Below are 12,346 nucleotides of genomic sequence, written 5' to 3' on the forward strand. Positions count from 1 at the left end.
CGTTTGAAACGGAATGCGGTTTAGAATCTAAAACGAACACTGTTTAGAATTCGAATCGAACTTTTTTCGCTCAAGCGGAATTCTAAACGGAATTCAAACGGAACGCGCTGAGTGGGATGACTGCTGCCCAGTCAAATCAATCCGAATTCTGAAACGGGATCTAATTAGAATCGTATACAAATTCCGTTTCAAACGCAACAACCGGTTCGAACACGGAACCGGTTGTTGCGTTTGAAACGGAATTCGTATACGATTGTAATTAGATTCCGTTTCAGAATTCGGATTGATTTGACTGGGTGCTTGCACTCGTGCGCCCAATCAAACCGTTTTCCGCATGACGGGTTCATTCCGCTTCGAATTCCGCTTCGAAAATTGCTTCGAATTTTTCTAAGCGGATTATCTGATTGGGTTCCGCTTCGATTCCGTTTGAGCAATTTTTGTACAGGGGCGACACCTGCTGGTGTATGGTGGAACCTCGATGACATTTCGCCAATTTTCGCCGAAGCGGTTTTGTTGTTGATTTTTGACATAAGTGTGCGAACCAAACGTCAAAGTGTTGAGAAAAAAGAAAGCCCGAAACCTCGCCCGAAACATGTTCAGTCCTGCCGCGTGTTTTTTTTTTTTTGGAATGGAATGGGACTGGTGAGTAAAAATTATAGTTATCTTTCTAGTTTTCGATAATTCTTCAATGAATTTATTTAGGTGTTTCGACGTTTTTCAAATCATAGTGCTCCGCTGGAAGACCTGGCCGACTTCCTGTACTCGCTGCTGGGTTACAAACGCACGATAAGTGCCTTTTCCCCTTATCCACCTGTTCCGGCCTCAAGGATTCGTGTGACCGTTTTAGGTCACGGCATGCCTTGGTGGTTCATGTTCCGGAAAGCCTGCTGCGGTTCAGATCATTCCGTACTGTCAACGGTAACGCTCTGGTGACATAACCTCAACTAAACTGATTTCAGAATTTTATCTCCTTTTCCATTTCCAGGTTCAAGATTCCAGTTCCAAGGTTCCAGTTTCAAGATGAATGTGAGAGCCCCATTTGGGAAGTGAGGCGCTGGGTCCGGAAGTGGGACGCTGGTTGGCGGAAGACGGAACTGATAAGGACTTCCAGTGCGTTCACGAGCTTCACGAGCGGCCGGAATCAGCTGGTCTTAGTGATGACTGTGTCACCACTGGACCAGAGCAAGTTGAAGGCACCCCAAAGCGCCACAAATCCAGGAACGCCGTACACGAGCTCACCAGAGGAGATGCCAACGAGGCTGGTTGCTTCGACGAAGGCAGACCGAACGAAACCACCAGCGCACGTGGTTCGACCGGCGAGGGTAAGCACCGCTCGAGGTAAAATTCAAAGAGGTCTTCGTCAACACGCTGCTGCAGCACAATATGACCAAGAACGAGAATGGTCACTCCACGAAATCTACCGACATCCCTGTGTTCGTCGAGGTCAATTACGGTGGAGGTCCCATCCCGGGCTACCCGTTCTGTGTGAACGTCTCAACGCCACTGGATCCGGAAATGTAGTCAGCGTGTGTGCCAGGTACCTTTCCATCTGAATTTATTTTCTATAACGATTTTTAAAACCCTAAACATTTTCTAGGGACGCTGACAACGGTGCTTTTTCTACTTCATTATGTCATTATGAATGCCCCAACCGACCGGTGCTGTCCTGTAACATCTTCGATCCACGCTGTAATGAGGTTTTGACCAAGCAGATGCCCAGTGACAACAGTGACATCTTCCGGATCATGTACACTCCGTTTGGAGCTTTTCGTCACACGATTAACCTGCTATACGACAGTGTCCCCGTACCGGGATCGCCATTTTTCTTGAACGTCAAATCCGGATGTGATCCGTCGCGTTGTCGTAACTTCGGGCCAGAGCTGGACTAACAACCTGCTACCTTCACGGTGGATACTCGTAGTGCTGAAGCTGGTGGTCTTTCACCGTCATTCGGGACGGTTCGTGTGACGTAGAGTAGGTGCATGCCAACTTATCTGGAGAGAACGAAACTACGATTTGATTTTCTGAGGAGAACATTCCTGGATCACCGTTCGGGATCGTCGTCACCGGACAAGGTCAAGGTTCACGGTCCCGGAATCTAACGAAGTCTATGAAGAAGTTCCGATCGATATAGGGGAAACGGAGTGCACTGAATCGCTATATATTATAGGGCAATATGTTTACTGTTAATCTTTCAAAATATATTAAAAACAAAGGGGAGCCGGGGTTGGGAAGCGTTTGATTTCATGATTAATTATAATTAAAACAAATAAAATTAGCTGTGAATGAAAAAAAAGGTTGAATTATTAATTTTGGTTGAAGTTTGGTTCAACCAAAAAAAAAGAAAACCAGAAAGATAAAAGAAGAAGAAGAAGAAGCAGCTGTCAAAAGTAACCCGTCCATTCCGTTTCGATTCCGTTTGAATTCCGCTTGAACCGATTTGCGGCGAAAACTCAAACGGAACCGGTTGTTGCGTTTGAAACGGAATGCGGTTTAGAATCTAAAACGAACACTGTTTAGAATTCGAATCGAACTTTTTTCGCTCAAGCGGAATTCTAAACGGAATTCAAACGGAACGCGCTGAGTGGGCGTACACGGAGGTGACGCAAACAATTTTGAATACATATATTCCAAAAAAACGAGGAAAAAAATATTACTAAAAAGAAATTTATGTTTAAAAAAAATGTAAAAATATTTTATTTAAAAAAAACTTTTGGAATCTTTTGCGAACAATTTTAAGTATATTTCATCAATTCAAATAAATATTACACTGTGAAATTTAGGTTAACTTTAATTTAAATTAAAGTCAAAAATCTAATTATTTCTTTATTTCGATTGATTGTTTAGTACATTCAAACAGCTTGATTATATGATTCTATAACCTGATACATATTTTCCTTCGATATTGACACATCTATCTTCTATCTATCTTCTATCTTCTATATATATATAAAATTTCGTCGGTATTGTTCGAACGCGCATCAGTTGATAACGGAAAGTCGGATGAGAGCGCTCTTTGCTGCGTTGGGTTCGTATAAGCCCAAGGAAGGTTCTTACGCTAAAGAGTGACAACTTTGGCCACTCTGGAACCGATTCCGGGGCATCGGCAAATTGTATGGGAAACGGTTCAAAAAAAAAAAAAAAATAAAACAAAATATGATCAAAGGAGGCGTCAAGATAAGTTCAAAGAAGAAAAAAACAAAGTGTCAAAAGGTATTTTGAAATGAAGAAAAAGTAAAAAGAAATAAAAAGTGAAAGCAATTCATGATATAGTTGTGAGTATTTACGAAAGAGTAAAACAAATTAAAAAGATTTTCATTTATTTTAGGTTTAAAATGTTGAGAAGAAAAAAGATAAATGAAATCAAAACAGAATCAACATGAACATCGGCTGAAAAACGACAAAAGTAGCAAATGATATTTATAATATTGTGAAAGAAGAAAAATAAGTAAGAAAACGAACACAAAATGATGCAAAAAAAGTCTAAAAATAAGTATAAACTAAACTCAATAGTTCAGACAGAAAGAAAACTAACAACTTGCAGTTTTTGTCCAAAATTGAACACTTTCAAGTTCTTTTTAAGGAAAACCGTGTTCTAATATGTAAAAAAGTGCAACAGGATACAGATAATGAGAAAACAACAACAAACTATAACTAAAAAAGGGAACCTTTTAAAAAAGTGTTCAAAAAACAGATTCACGATAATGCAAGACTGCTTTATGAAAGTGAAAAAGTAAAAATACAAACAAATGACAACAAACACTTGGGATAAGAATCAAAGAAAAGAAATCAAGAACAAAATGTGAATTCATAAAGGATTCATCGTTCTTTACAAGAACAAAAAATGAAAAAAAAAAAACAAAGAAAAATAAGAAGAATTCGTATCTCAATTAAAAAAGACAACGAAATTGATCATATACAGTATGTAAAAAAAGTATTTACACCCCTTGGGCACTATGCACATTTTGTGATGAAACATATAAACAATTTAAAGTTTGACAGAAACCTAGTACTACGTTTTATTCAGAAACTCATGCCGAACATTTTGCTATAAAAAGCTCATGAAATTATGTTTTCTATAAAAAGTTATACAACAAATACTATTACAAAAATCAAAAAAGGTGCAAAAAAAGTATGTACGCCTTTCGAAAAATTAACATACCGTAATCTGGGGTGAATCGGGACTACAGTCTGAATAGGGACAGCAGTTTTTAGAGCACCTAAAGCTTTTAAATTTGGAAACGGATGTACACATTTTGTTGGCCTGAGTCTGTTCTAACCGAAACCAACCAGAAAAATCAAAATATTGTGTTCCAACATGGTTAAAACTGCTGTCCCAATTCGCCCCATTTGTCCCGATTGACCCCAGTTTACGGTATATAAAGTTATTTGTTGACAAATCACCATAAATCCAGTCTCCCAACTCCAAATAGGCATCCTTGACTGATCAAAAAATTAATTTGGATTGAATATAAAGTTTACTAATTACATAGTATAAAAGTTGATATAACTCTGGAAATTCTATAAAAAACTTATCTAAACTTGATTTTGAAAACTTTCAATTTAACTAAATGTCAATATATTACCATAGAATTGCTAAATAAACATTCTGGAGTGGGTATAACACCGTTTTGAGGGTCTTTGTATCGCTAGAATAGATTTTTCGTTGGAATTTCATACCAACCCGGAATTACGTCATCGGAAAATCCGCCGGCATCCGACCTGGTCCACAATTCACAAGTTAACCTATGTGACATCGGAAAGGGCATAAAATTTACGATCTTTTGATACCCATACATCTAGGTTCTCAATAATACCCTTGGTGCACGTTTGCCCACTTTTAAAAAAATATTTTTGAAAAGCTGAGAAAATTCTCTATATCTTGATTTATTGAACTTTGTTGATACGACCCTTAGTTGATGAGATATTGCCATGCAAGTGTTTAAAAACAGGAAAATTGATGTTTTCTAATGGTACGTTCGTTTGAAGAGCCGGTGCCTCGTCGAATGCCAGTTTTGGTTCAAACGAACGGTCCAGTTTTGCTCTCAGTTTTTATGCTTGTGTGCGTGCGTGGTGTTTTGTTTTGGTTCAAAAAACGTCAGTCAAAATTAGATCGTTGCGAATTGAACGTACCTCCGCGCTGGTATTACCCTGTTTGAAAAATGTCGCACGTCGTACAAGCTGTCGCGCGGTTTTGGTTTTACCGTTTCGATATCGATTGGTCGAAAGGACGACAAACGTACGACAAACACTCGACATGCCCGACATTGTTTTTTCCATCGATTTCCCTTCAATTCGACGTCACGACCCTGACTGAAAAGTTCGTCGGACGTCCGTCGTTTGTCGTCCGTGCAATTGTACGACGTCGCACGACAATGTCGTGCGACTTTCGCACGAATGTCATACGTTTTTGCACCAAAATGTCGTATTTGTCGTGCGATCGATGATCGAAATTGTACGACATTGTCGTACGACATTCGACTGACGTCGAACGGTTTTGTTATTTAGAATGTCGTGCTATTGTCGTGTGCTGTCATTTCGGATTTTTAGGTTATGTTGCAGTTGAAAAAACTGTTGTTTTGTTTTTGTTGTTTTTTTATTCAATCTGTAAAAATTTTACAAAAATATTCACTTGTTCACCTAATTTCACTTGCGAATCGCCGATTCTTCTCCAACTTGGCTTTCTTCGGGATTTGCCTTGACCGCAGCTTCCGGCTTGGATGTTGGTGTTCTTCTGAGGTGGCCGTGGCAGCATCTTGGTCGTGTTGGACTTTTGCTCCTCGAAACCCGGATGCGACGCCAATCTTGGATCTCCGACGGATTGATGTTTACCGGAGTACGAGACAACGTGGGTTTGTGGAGTACGAGTACGAGAAAACGTGGCTGCTTCCGTAGGTTCTATGAAAACCACGCGGGACCACACGGGGACGCATGGTTTCCGGCAGGATCAGATTGGAATATGTTTGTTGCCTGAAAAAATACATCATCAGTCAACAATTGGCAAGAATTTATAAATTAAATTCTGATTTCAATAATAATAATAATAAAATTTCAAGACAATAAAATTTCAAATATGTATTTTTGAACTGTAAAAGAAAAACTAAATTTATGAATTCTTGCTTACTTTTACAAAAGGTCCTATGTATATAAGAAAACCCATGCGCCATGGGAAACCCATGACGCCATGGGTTGGTTGTTTTGAAAAAGTAATCAATTATAAATGAAAACATATAAAATAATTTAATACAAAAGCGTACAAAACTCAGATTATTGCAAATAGTTTTAAAATCTGAAAATATTATTATTTTTTTTAATTGTACCAAATTTGAGAATGCTAAAAACATTTAATGATCAAACGTTTACAAATATCAGCATTTTTATATGACCCAATCTCATCAATCAAATCATCATCTCATCATCAAATTCTAAAATTCTAAAATTCTAAAATTCTAAAATTCTAAAATTCTAAAATTCTAAAATTCTAAAATTCTAAAATTCTAAAATTCTAAAATTCTAAAATTCTAAAATTCTAAAATTCTAAAATTTAAAATTCTAAAATTTAAAATTTAAAATTCTAAAATTCTAAAATTTAAAATTCTAAAATTTAAAATTCTAAAATTCTAAAATTCTAAAATTCTAAAATTCTAAAATTCTAAAATTCTAAAATTCTAAAATTCTAAAATTCTAAAATTCTAAAATTTAAAATTCTAAAATTCTAAAATTTAAAATTCTAAAATTCTAAAATTCTAAAATTCTAAAATTCTAAAATTCTAAAATTCTAAAATTCTAAAATTCTAAAATTCTAAAATTCTAAAATTCTAAAATTCTAAAATTCTAAAATTCTAAAATTCTAAAATTCTAAAATTCTAAAATTCTAAAATTTAAAATTTAAAATTCTAAAATTCTAAAATTCTAAAATTCTAAAATTCTAAAATTCTAAAATTCTAAAATTCTAAAATTCTAAAATTCTAAAATTCTAAAATTCTAAAATTCTAAAATTCTAAAATTCTAAAATTCTAAAATTCTAAAATTCTAAAATTCTAAAATTCTAAAATTCTAAAATTCTAAAATTCTAAAATTCTAAAATTCTAAAATTCTAAAATTCTAAAATTCTAAAATTCTAAAATTCTAAAATTCTAAAATTCTAAAATTCTGAAATTCAAAAATTCTAAAATTCTAAAACTCCTAACTCCTGTTTTTTATCAGACCATTTTTTTTTTATTTTTACATTGTAAAATCCTTGAAAATTTTCAAAAATGATAGATTGTAGATTTTTTCCAATTTAAAATTTTAAAATTTAAGAATTTTTAGATTTTTCAAAAGAATTTCTAAATATTTAAAATATTTAAAAGAGATTAAAAACTTTAACATTTTTAAAACTTAAAAAAATATATTTTGTTTTTTATTTTGATAATTTTTGTATTTTGTATTTTTTTCATTTTTAAAATTTTTATAATTTTTAGAATTAGTATTTTTTTATTTAAATTTATGAATTATTTGAATTTTAGTATTTTTAGAATTTACAATTTTTGAATTTTAGAACTTATATTTTTTAGAATTTTCGAATTCAAAATTCCAACTCGTGCGATTAACGTTTTTGGAATTTAAGAACTTTATAATGTTAGATTTTTATTATTTATGAATTTAAGTATTTTAGTATTTAAGAATAAGGGATTTTTAGTATTTAATTTTTTGTCAATTTCTTAATTTTCATATTTTAGAATTTCATTTTTTTTTTAATATTTGAAGGCTTTGAGAATTTTAAGAAATAATAAATTCAAAAAAATATTTTTTTAAATTTGCGCAATATTAAGAAATTAAATAAATTTAGAATTTTCAAATTCTTGCATTCTTAAGTTCTGGAATGCTAGAATTTTAAATAAGGAAAAACAACTTTATAATTTAATTTTACAATTATCAAGTCAAATCAGCGTTGAAGTTTTTTTTTAAGCTTCAGTATTTTAGATTTTTTTTATTTCTCTGTTTGAAATTATTGGATTGAAAAGTTAAGAATTTGTGATGTTCTATTCATCCTATTTTTAATTTCGATCGTCCAATCGCACTTTCAGCACACCTCCTCCATCGTTTCTAAAACATGACTCACCAACCGCTTCCTCGATCGCAAACTGGTTCCTTCCCGTCCCGTCTACTGGAATGGCCCGCCGAGTAAACCATATTTCCCGTCCTCCTCCTCTTCCTCCTATACCGCTACGAAGACCGAAATCTGGAATACAAGACACTTTGATTCGGTCGGTCGCCCACTCCGTCCGGAACTTTCCAGCTGAAAAAGTAGTTCAACCTAGAACGCAACTTACCTTTAAACTATCCAAAATCCTCCCAAAGCCTAAAACCAACAACTCGGTTCGACTCGGTTGCAATCAAGTCCGAACAAGATCAACTGAAGAGAACTGTCAAACTGTTTGCATCGACGATAATCGACGTCGAATTGAAGGTAAATCGATGGAAAAAACAATGTCGGGCAGGTCGAGTGTTTGTCGTACGTTTGTCGTCCTTTCGACCAATCGATATCGAAACGGTAAAATCAAAACCGTGCGACAACTCGTACGACGTGCGACATTTTTCAAACAGGGGATTTTCGTCGACGCAAACAGTTTGACAGTTCTCTTCAGTTTGTCTTGTTTGGACTTGAATGCAACCGAATCGAACCAGTTATTGTTGATGTTGGGCTTCGGAAGGATTTTGACCGGTAAGTTGTGCTTCTTTTTCTGTCGGAAAGTTCCGGCCGGAGTGGGCAAGTGGCCAAATTATAGTTTCTTATGTTCCAGATATTCAGAATTCTGTCTTCGTGGCGGTGGAGGAGGAGGACGAGCAGACATGCATCCGCTCTAACTCCTCTTTTAGAAGAACTTGTTTGGCATTTCACGTAGAAGATACCTAGCATGTTGTGCCAGTGATTAGAATACGCTAATTACGCTTGTCTTTTAGGCTCCCGAAGACCCTGAGAGATTATTTTGAAACCCAACCGAGATATAGGTTAAGAACTCTTAATTGCACTCAAAGAGTTTTTAAGAAGTTCTTCTTGAGAGCTTAAGCGAACATTATCATGAAAATATAGCTAAAATCGGGTTTTCCAATGAACCAATGTTTTCTACACATTATTCAAGCCAAAAACAAGAGATTTTTACCTAGCAACAAGCATAACATTGCTTTAAACGAAAATGCCATCTAGAACAAGCTGAGTGCCGTTAAAAAGAGCTCATAGTGCCGATGCATGTCCTGGACGAGACGCATGAATCCGGCGGGCCAGGTCTTCGTGGCGGAAGACAGGACTGGGAGGAACCGAGCTTATGGAGGATATGGTTCATTCCAAAGGAGGAGGAGGATGAATCACCGAATGTCAAAAGTTCTACCCAAGGTAAGAGAAAAGGGGTACAGAATAATCATCTCGTGGCGGTGTTTCTGATCCACCGGATTTTTTAATCAATAGAACTGTTGCTTCAAGTCATTGAAATGATGGAAGAGGCGCATTTCAAAGTATCGGGAGTGAGCTTGGAAGACCGGAAGTTTGAGGGCTAATATTGGGTGTTATGATTATTGGACTTCAGAATTGTATAATAAAAAACTCTAACATTTGACTAATCAAAAATTAACTCCTTAAGGAAATTTTTAGTATCTCTGATTTAACCCTTTAAGGCCCAGAACTTTTATACAGTTTTTATTACCTAAAAAGTAGTTAACATTGAAAAACGGATTTTGGAATGGTGTAAGTGCTCCGCCAGGAACATCTTGATGATGAGTTGCAATATTTAAAAACTACCAACATCCTGAATTCTCTAATATTTTACAGTTTTTTTTTATATTTTTTTACCGAAAAAATAAAATTAATTTAAATAAAAAAGGTTGAAAACAAAGCAGATTACAAAAAAAAATAATTATTTTTAAATGGTTTACAAAAATATTTTTTTAAATGAAAAAAATATTTACAATAAAATTATAACAAATTGAAAAAATGCAGATTACAAAAAGGTAAAAGCAATATCTTTTTTTATTTCAAACACTTAGAATAAAATTCTAAAATAATTCTAAAATTCTAAAAATCTAAAATTTTAAAATTCTAAAATTCTAAAATTTTAGAATTTTTTAGAATTTGTAGATTTTTTTAGAATTTTAGGAATATTTTTTTTTAATTTTAGAATTTTGTGATCTTAAAATTTTAGAATTAAAGATTTATAGAAATTAAGAATTTTAGTGTTTCAGAATTTTAAAGTTCTAAAACTCTAAATTCTAAAAAAAATTTTAATAATTTTGAATTCTTAGGTTCTACAATTTTTAATCTCTTCAATTTTTATGTTGTATTACACTCAGCCCCCGGTGGTTGGTCACTTTTTCGTTTGTAAAATGGGTGTCAAACTAAAAAGTGACCATAAAGTGACCCCTTTCGTTTGACAACAGTTTGCGTCAAACCATCGGGTTTTGAGCTAGGGGCAAGACACAGTTAATCAATTATCTTCACACTAATTAATTAGCGCTGATTTTAGTCAATTAGCTAATTGATTAGCACTGATTTGATATCCCATTCCCATCTTACATTAAGTAATCTTGTCGTGGAGAAATTTCATTTTGACAGTTTGAAAATAATCTTTGCTTTCGTCTGAACCGAAGGTGTTGTAAGGTTTAAACCGGTAAAGACCGGTTCCGGGCACTGCCGGAACATGGATTTCGACTTGGCCACAACCAGCAGAAAACTCAAGGCTGAAGCCTGCATAATCCGGCCAAGTTTGGCTGCACAAGAAGGAGTCCAAGGACAAGGAGCTGTCGGCGAACGTTTATATAGAAGTGGGAGTGGGAGCAAAACAATGCGATAGGTAAACAGGACACGGCCTCCAAAGCAAATGGAAGCTGCCCTCGACGGATGTCCAACGAACGCTTCAGTTTCCCCCACCGGATGTTCGGCCCAAAAGTCCGCCTGTTTCTCTTCCACAAGCTGTGCCCAGTTAAAGAAACGCATCCGGGACATGTAAGGCTACGACCGTTACCGGGCTGGAAGAATGAAAGAAAGCGGCATAAGGCCGGTTTTGAGTGTATTCTTTTAATTCTTGATATTTGTAAATTTCAAAAATATCAAACATTAAATTTCATTTTTAAATTATTCAGATATTTTGAATTTTTACGATTAATTTAAACATTCGAACATTTCAAAATTATTTAAAGTCTTTTAAGTTCTTAGCTTCTTCAAAGCATGAAGACCCCAAGTCTTCAGAAACACATGCATTTTAATTTAAAAAAATCAAAAATATTTAAACAGGTCCAGATGGGGTTTCTCCATGAAACTTGCGTTAATGTTGATTTTTAATTTGAAATTTAAAATGTTAGAATATTTTGTTGTCTTAAATTTGCTTTAATCTTTATTTTCTGAATAAAATAAGGTTTAATTAACTACTTTTTAATTAATTTGTTTTCAAAATTTTACATTGAAAGTTAAACTTTTGAATATTCCACAATTAATTATTTTATGAATTTTCACAGATTTTTTGAGTATGATATCTGTCATGAGATTCCCTTTGTTTCAACAACAAAACTCTAGATATGATTTGGATATGATTATTCAGCCGAATGACGTTATCATTTTTCAGGTAACCAGGTGTTGTTCCACGCAGCTTGTTGAACGGAAGCTGTAACGACCGCAAAAACACCTGCTCCAGAAGTTCGTAAACCGACGTTGTCCCGTACTCCGGTGGCCATTAATCCATGGGACATAAACGGTGGCGCCGCACCCCGCCGTATCTGCGGCTAGTCGAGGAGCAATAGTCCTTCTTGATCAAGATGCTGCCCCGCACGCTGGCGTCGGCTCGAAAAGATGGCTGACAAAATCCGGACCCGGAAGACAACGCCAAAAAATTCCGGCCAAGATGCCGAGCGACGAGGAGAACTGGAAGACCAACCGGAAGACGACACCAAGATGTACGTGAAGATCCGCGACACAACAAGTATAATGAAATAATTGATTTTTTACTGTGGGGAAATGTGCAAATTACATGAAAAAATAAAATAAATTAAAAATAATCATCTATTTTTTAACTGCAACATAACCTAAAAACCTGAAAAAACAGCACACGACAAAGGCACGACAACGAGGGGGATGACACTCCCGAGATGAGCTCGCGATTCAACTGCGATGACCCTCGATGAAAGCGATCTGCCACGATTGCCAAGAATGAGCGCGATTTGGCACGATTTCATCGCGATGTGAGCGCGATGTAGAAAAATCGCGCGATGTCAGCTGTCCACTGCTCGAATGAGTTTGACAGCTACTAAATGACAGGTGTTGCTGAAATTCGATTCGAGCAGTGGAAGAGGAAAACAACCAAATAAACACGTGGGAAAA

General features: G+C 35.2%; 1 protein-coding gene and 1 long non-coding RNA gene across 7 annotated transcripts in view; both read left to right on the top strand.

Annotated features, from left to right (window-relative positions):
• The window catches only part of LOC119766572 (26S proteasome regulatory subunit 6A-B-like), a 323,195-nt gene that overhangs the window by 248,052 nt on the left and 62,797 nt on the right, over positions 1-12,346 (top strand). The window contains exon 1 of one of the 6 annotated variants that reach the window (XM_038251382.1): positions 9,212-9,376. The exons of the other annotated variants lie outside the window; for them this stretch is intronic. Within the exon in view, the coding sequence (XP_038107310.1) occupies positions 9,233-9,376 (144 nt within the window). The 5' untranslated portion in view covers positions 9,212-9,232. Of the gene's footprint in view, positions 1-9,211; positions 9,377-12,346 lie in introns of those variants that run through there. 6 annotated transcript variants of the gene reach the window in all.
• LOC119766581 lies at positions 3,090-3,785 on the top strand. Its single transcript, XR_005276992.1, has 2 exons — positions 3,090-3,213; positions 3,329-3,785. It is a non-coding gene; the product is annotated as an uncharacterized LOC119766581 (long non-coding RNA).

Source organism: Culex quinquefasciatus, chromosome 2, assembly GCF_015732765.1.
Source record: "Culex quinquefasciatus strain JHB chromosome 2, VPISU_Cqui_1.0_pri_paternal, whole genome shotgun sequence".
NCBI lineage: Eukaryota > Metazoa > Arthropoda > Insecta > Diptera > Culicidae > Culex > Culex quinquefasciatus.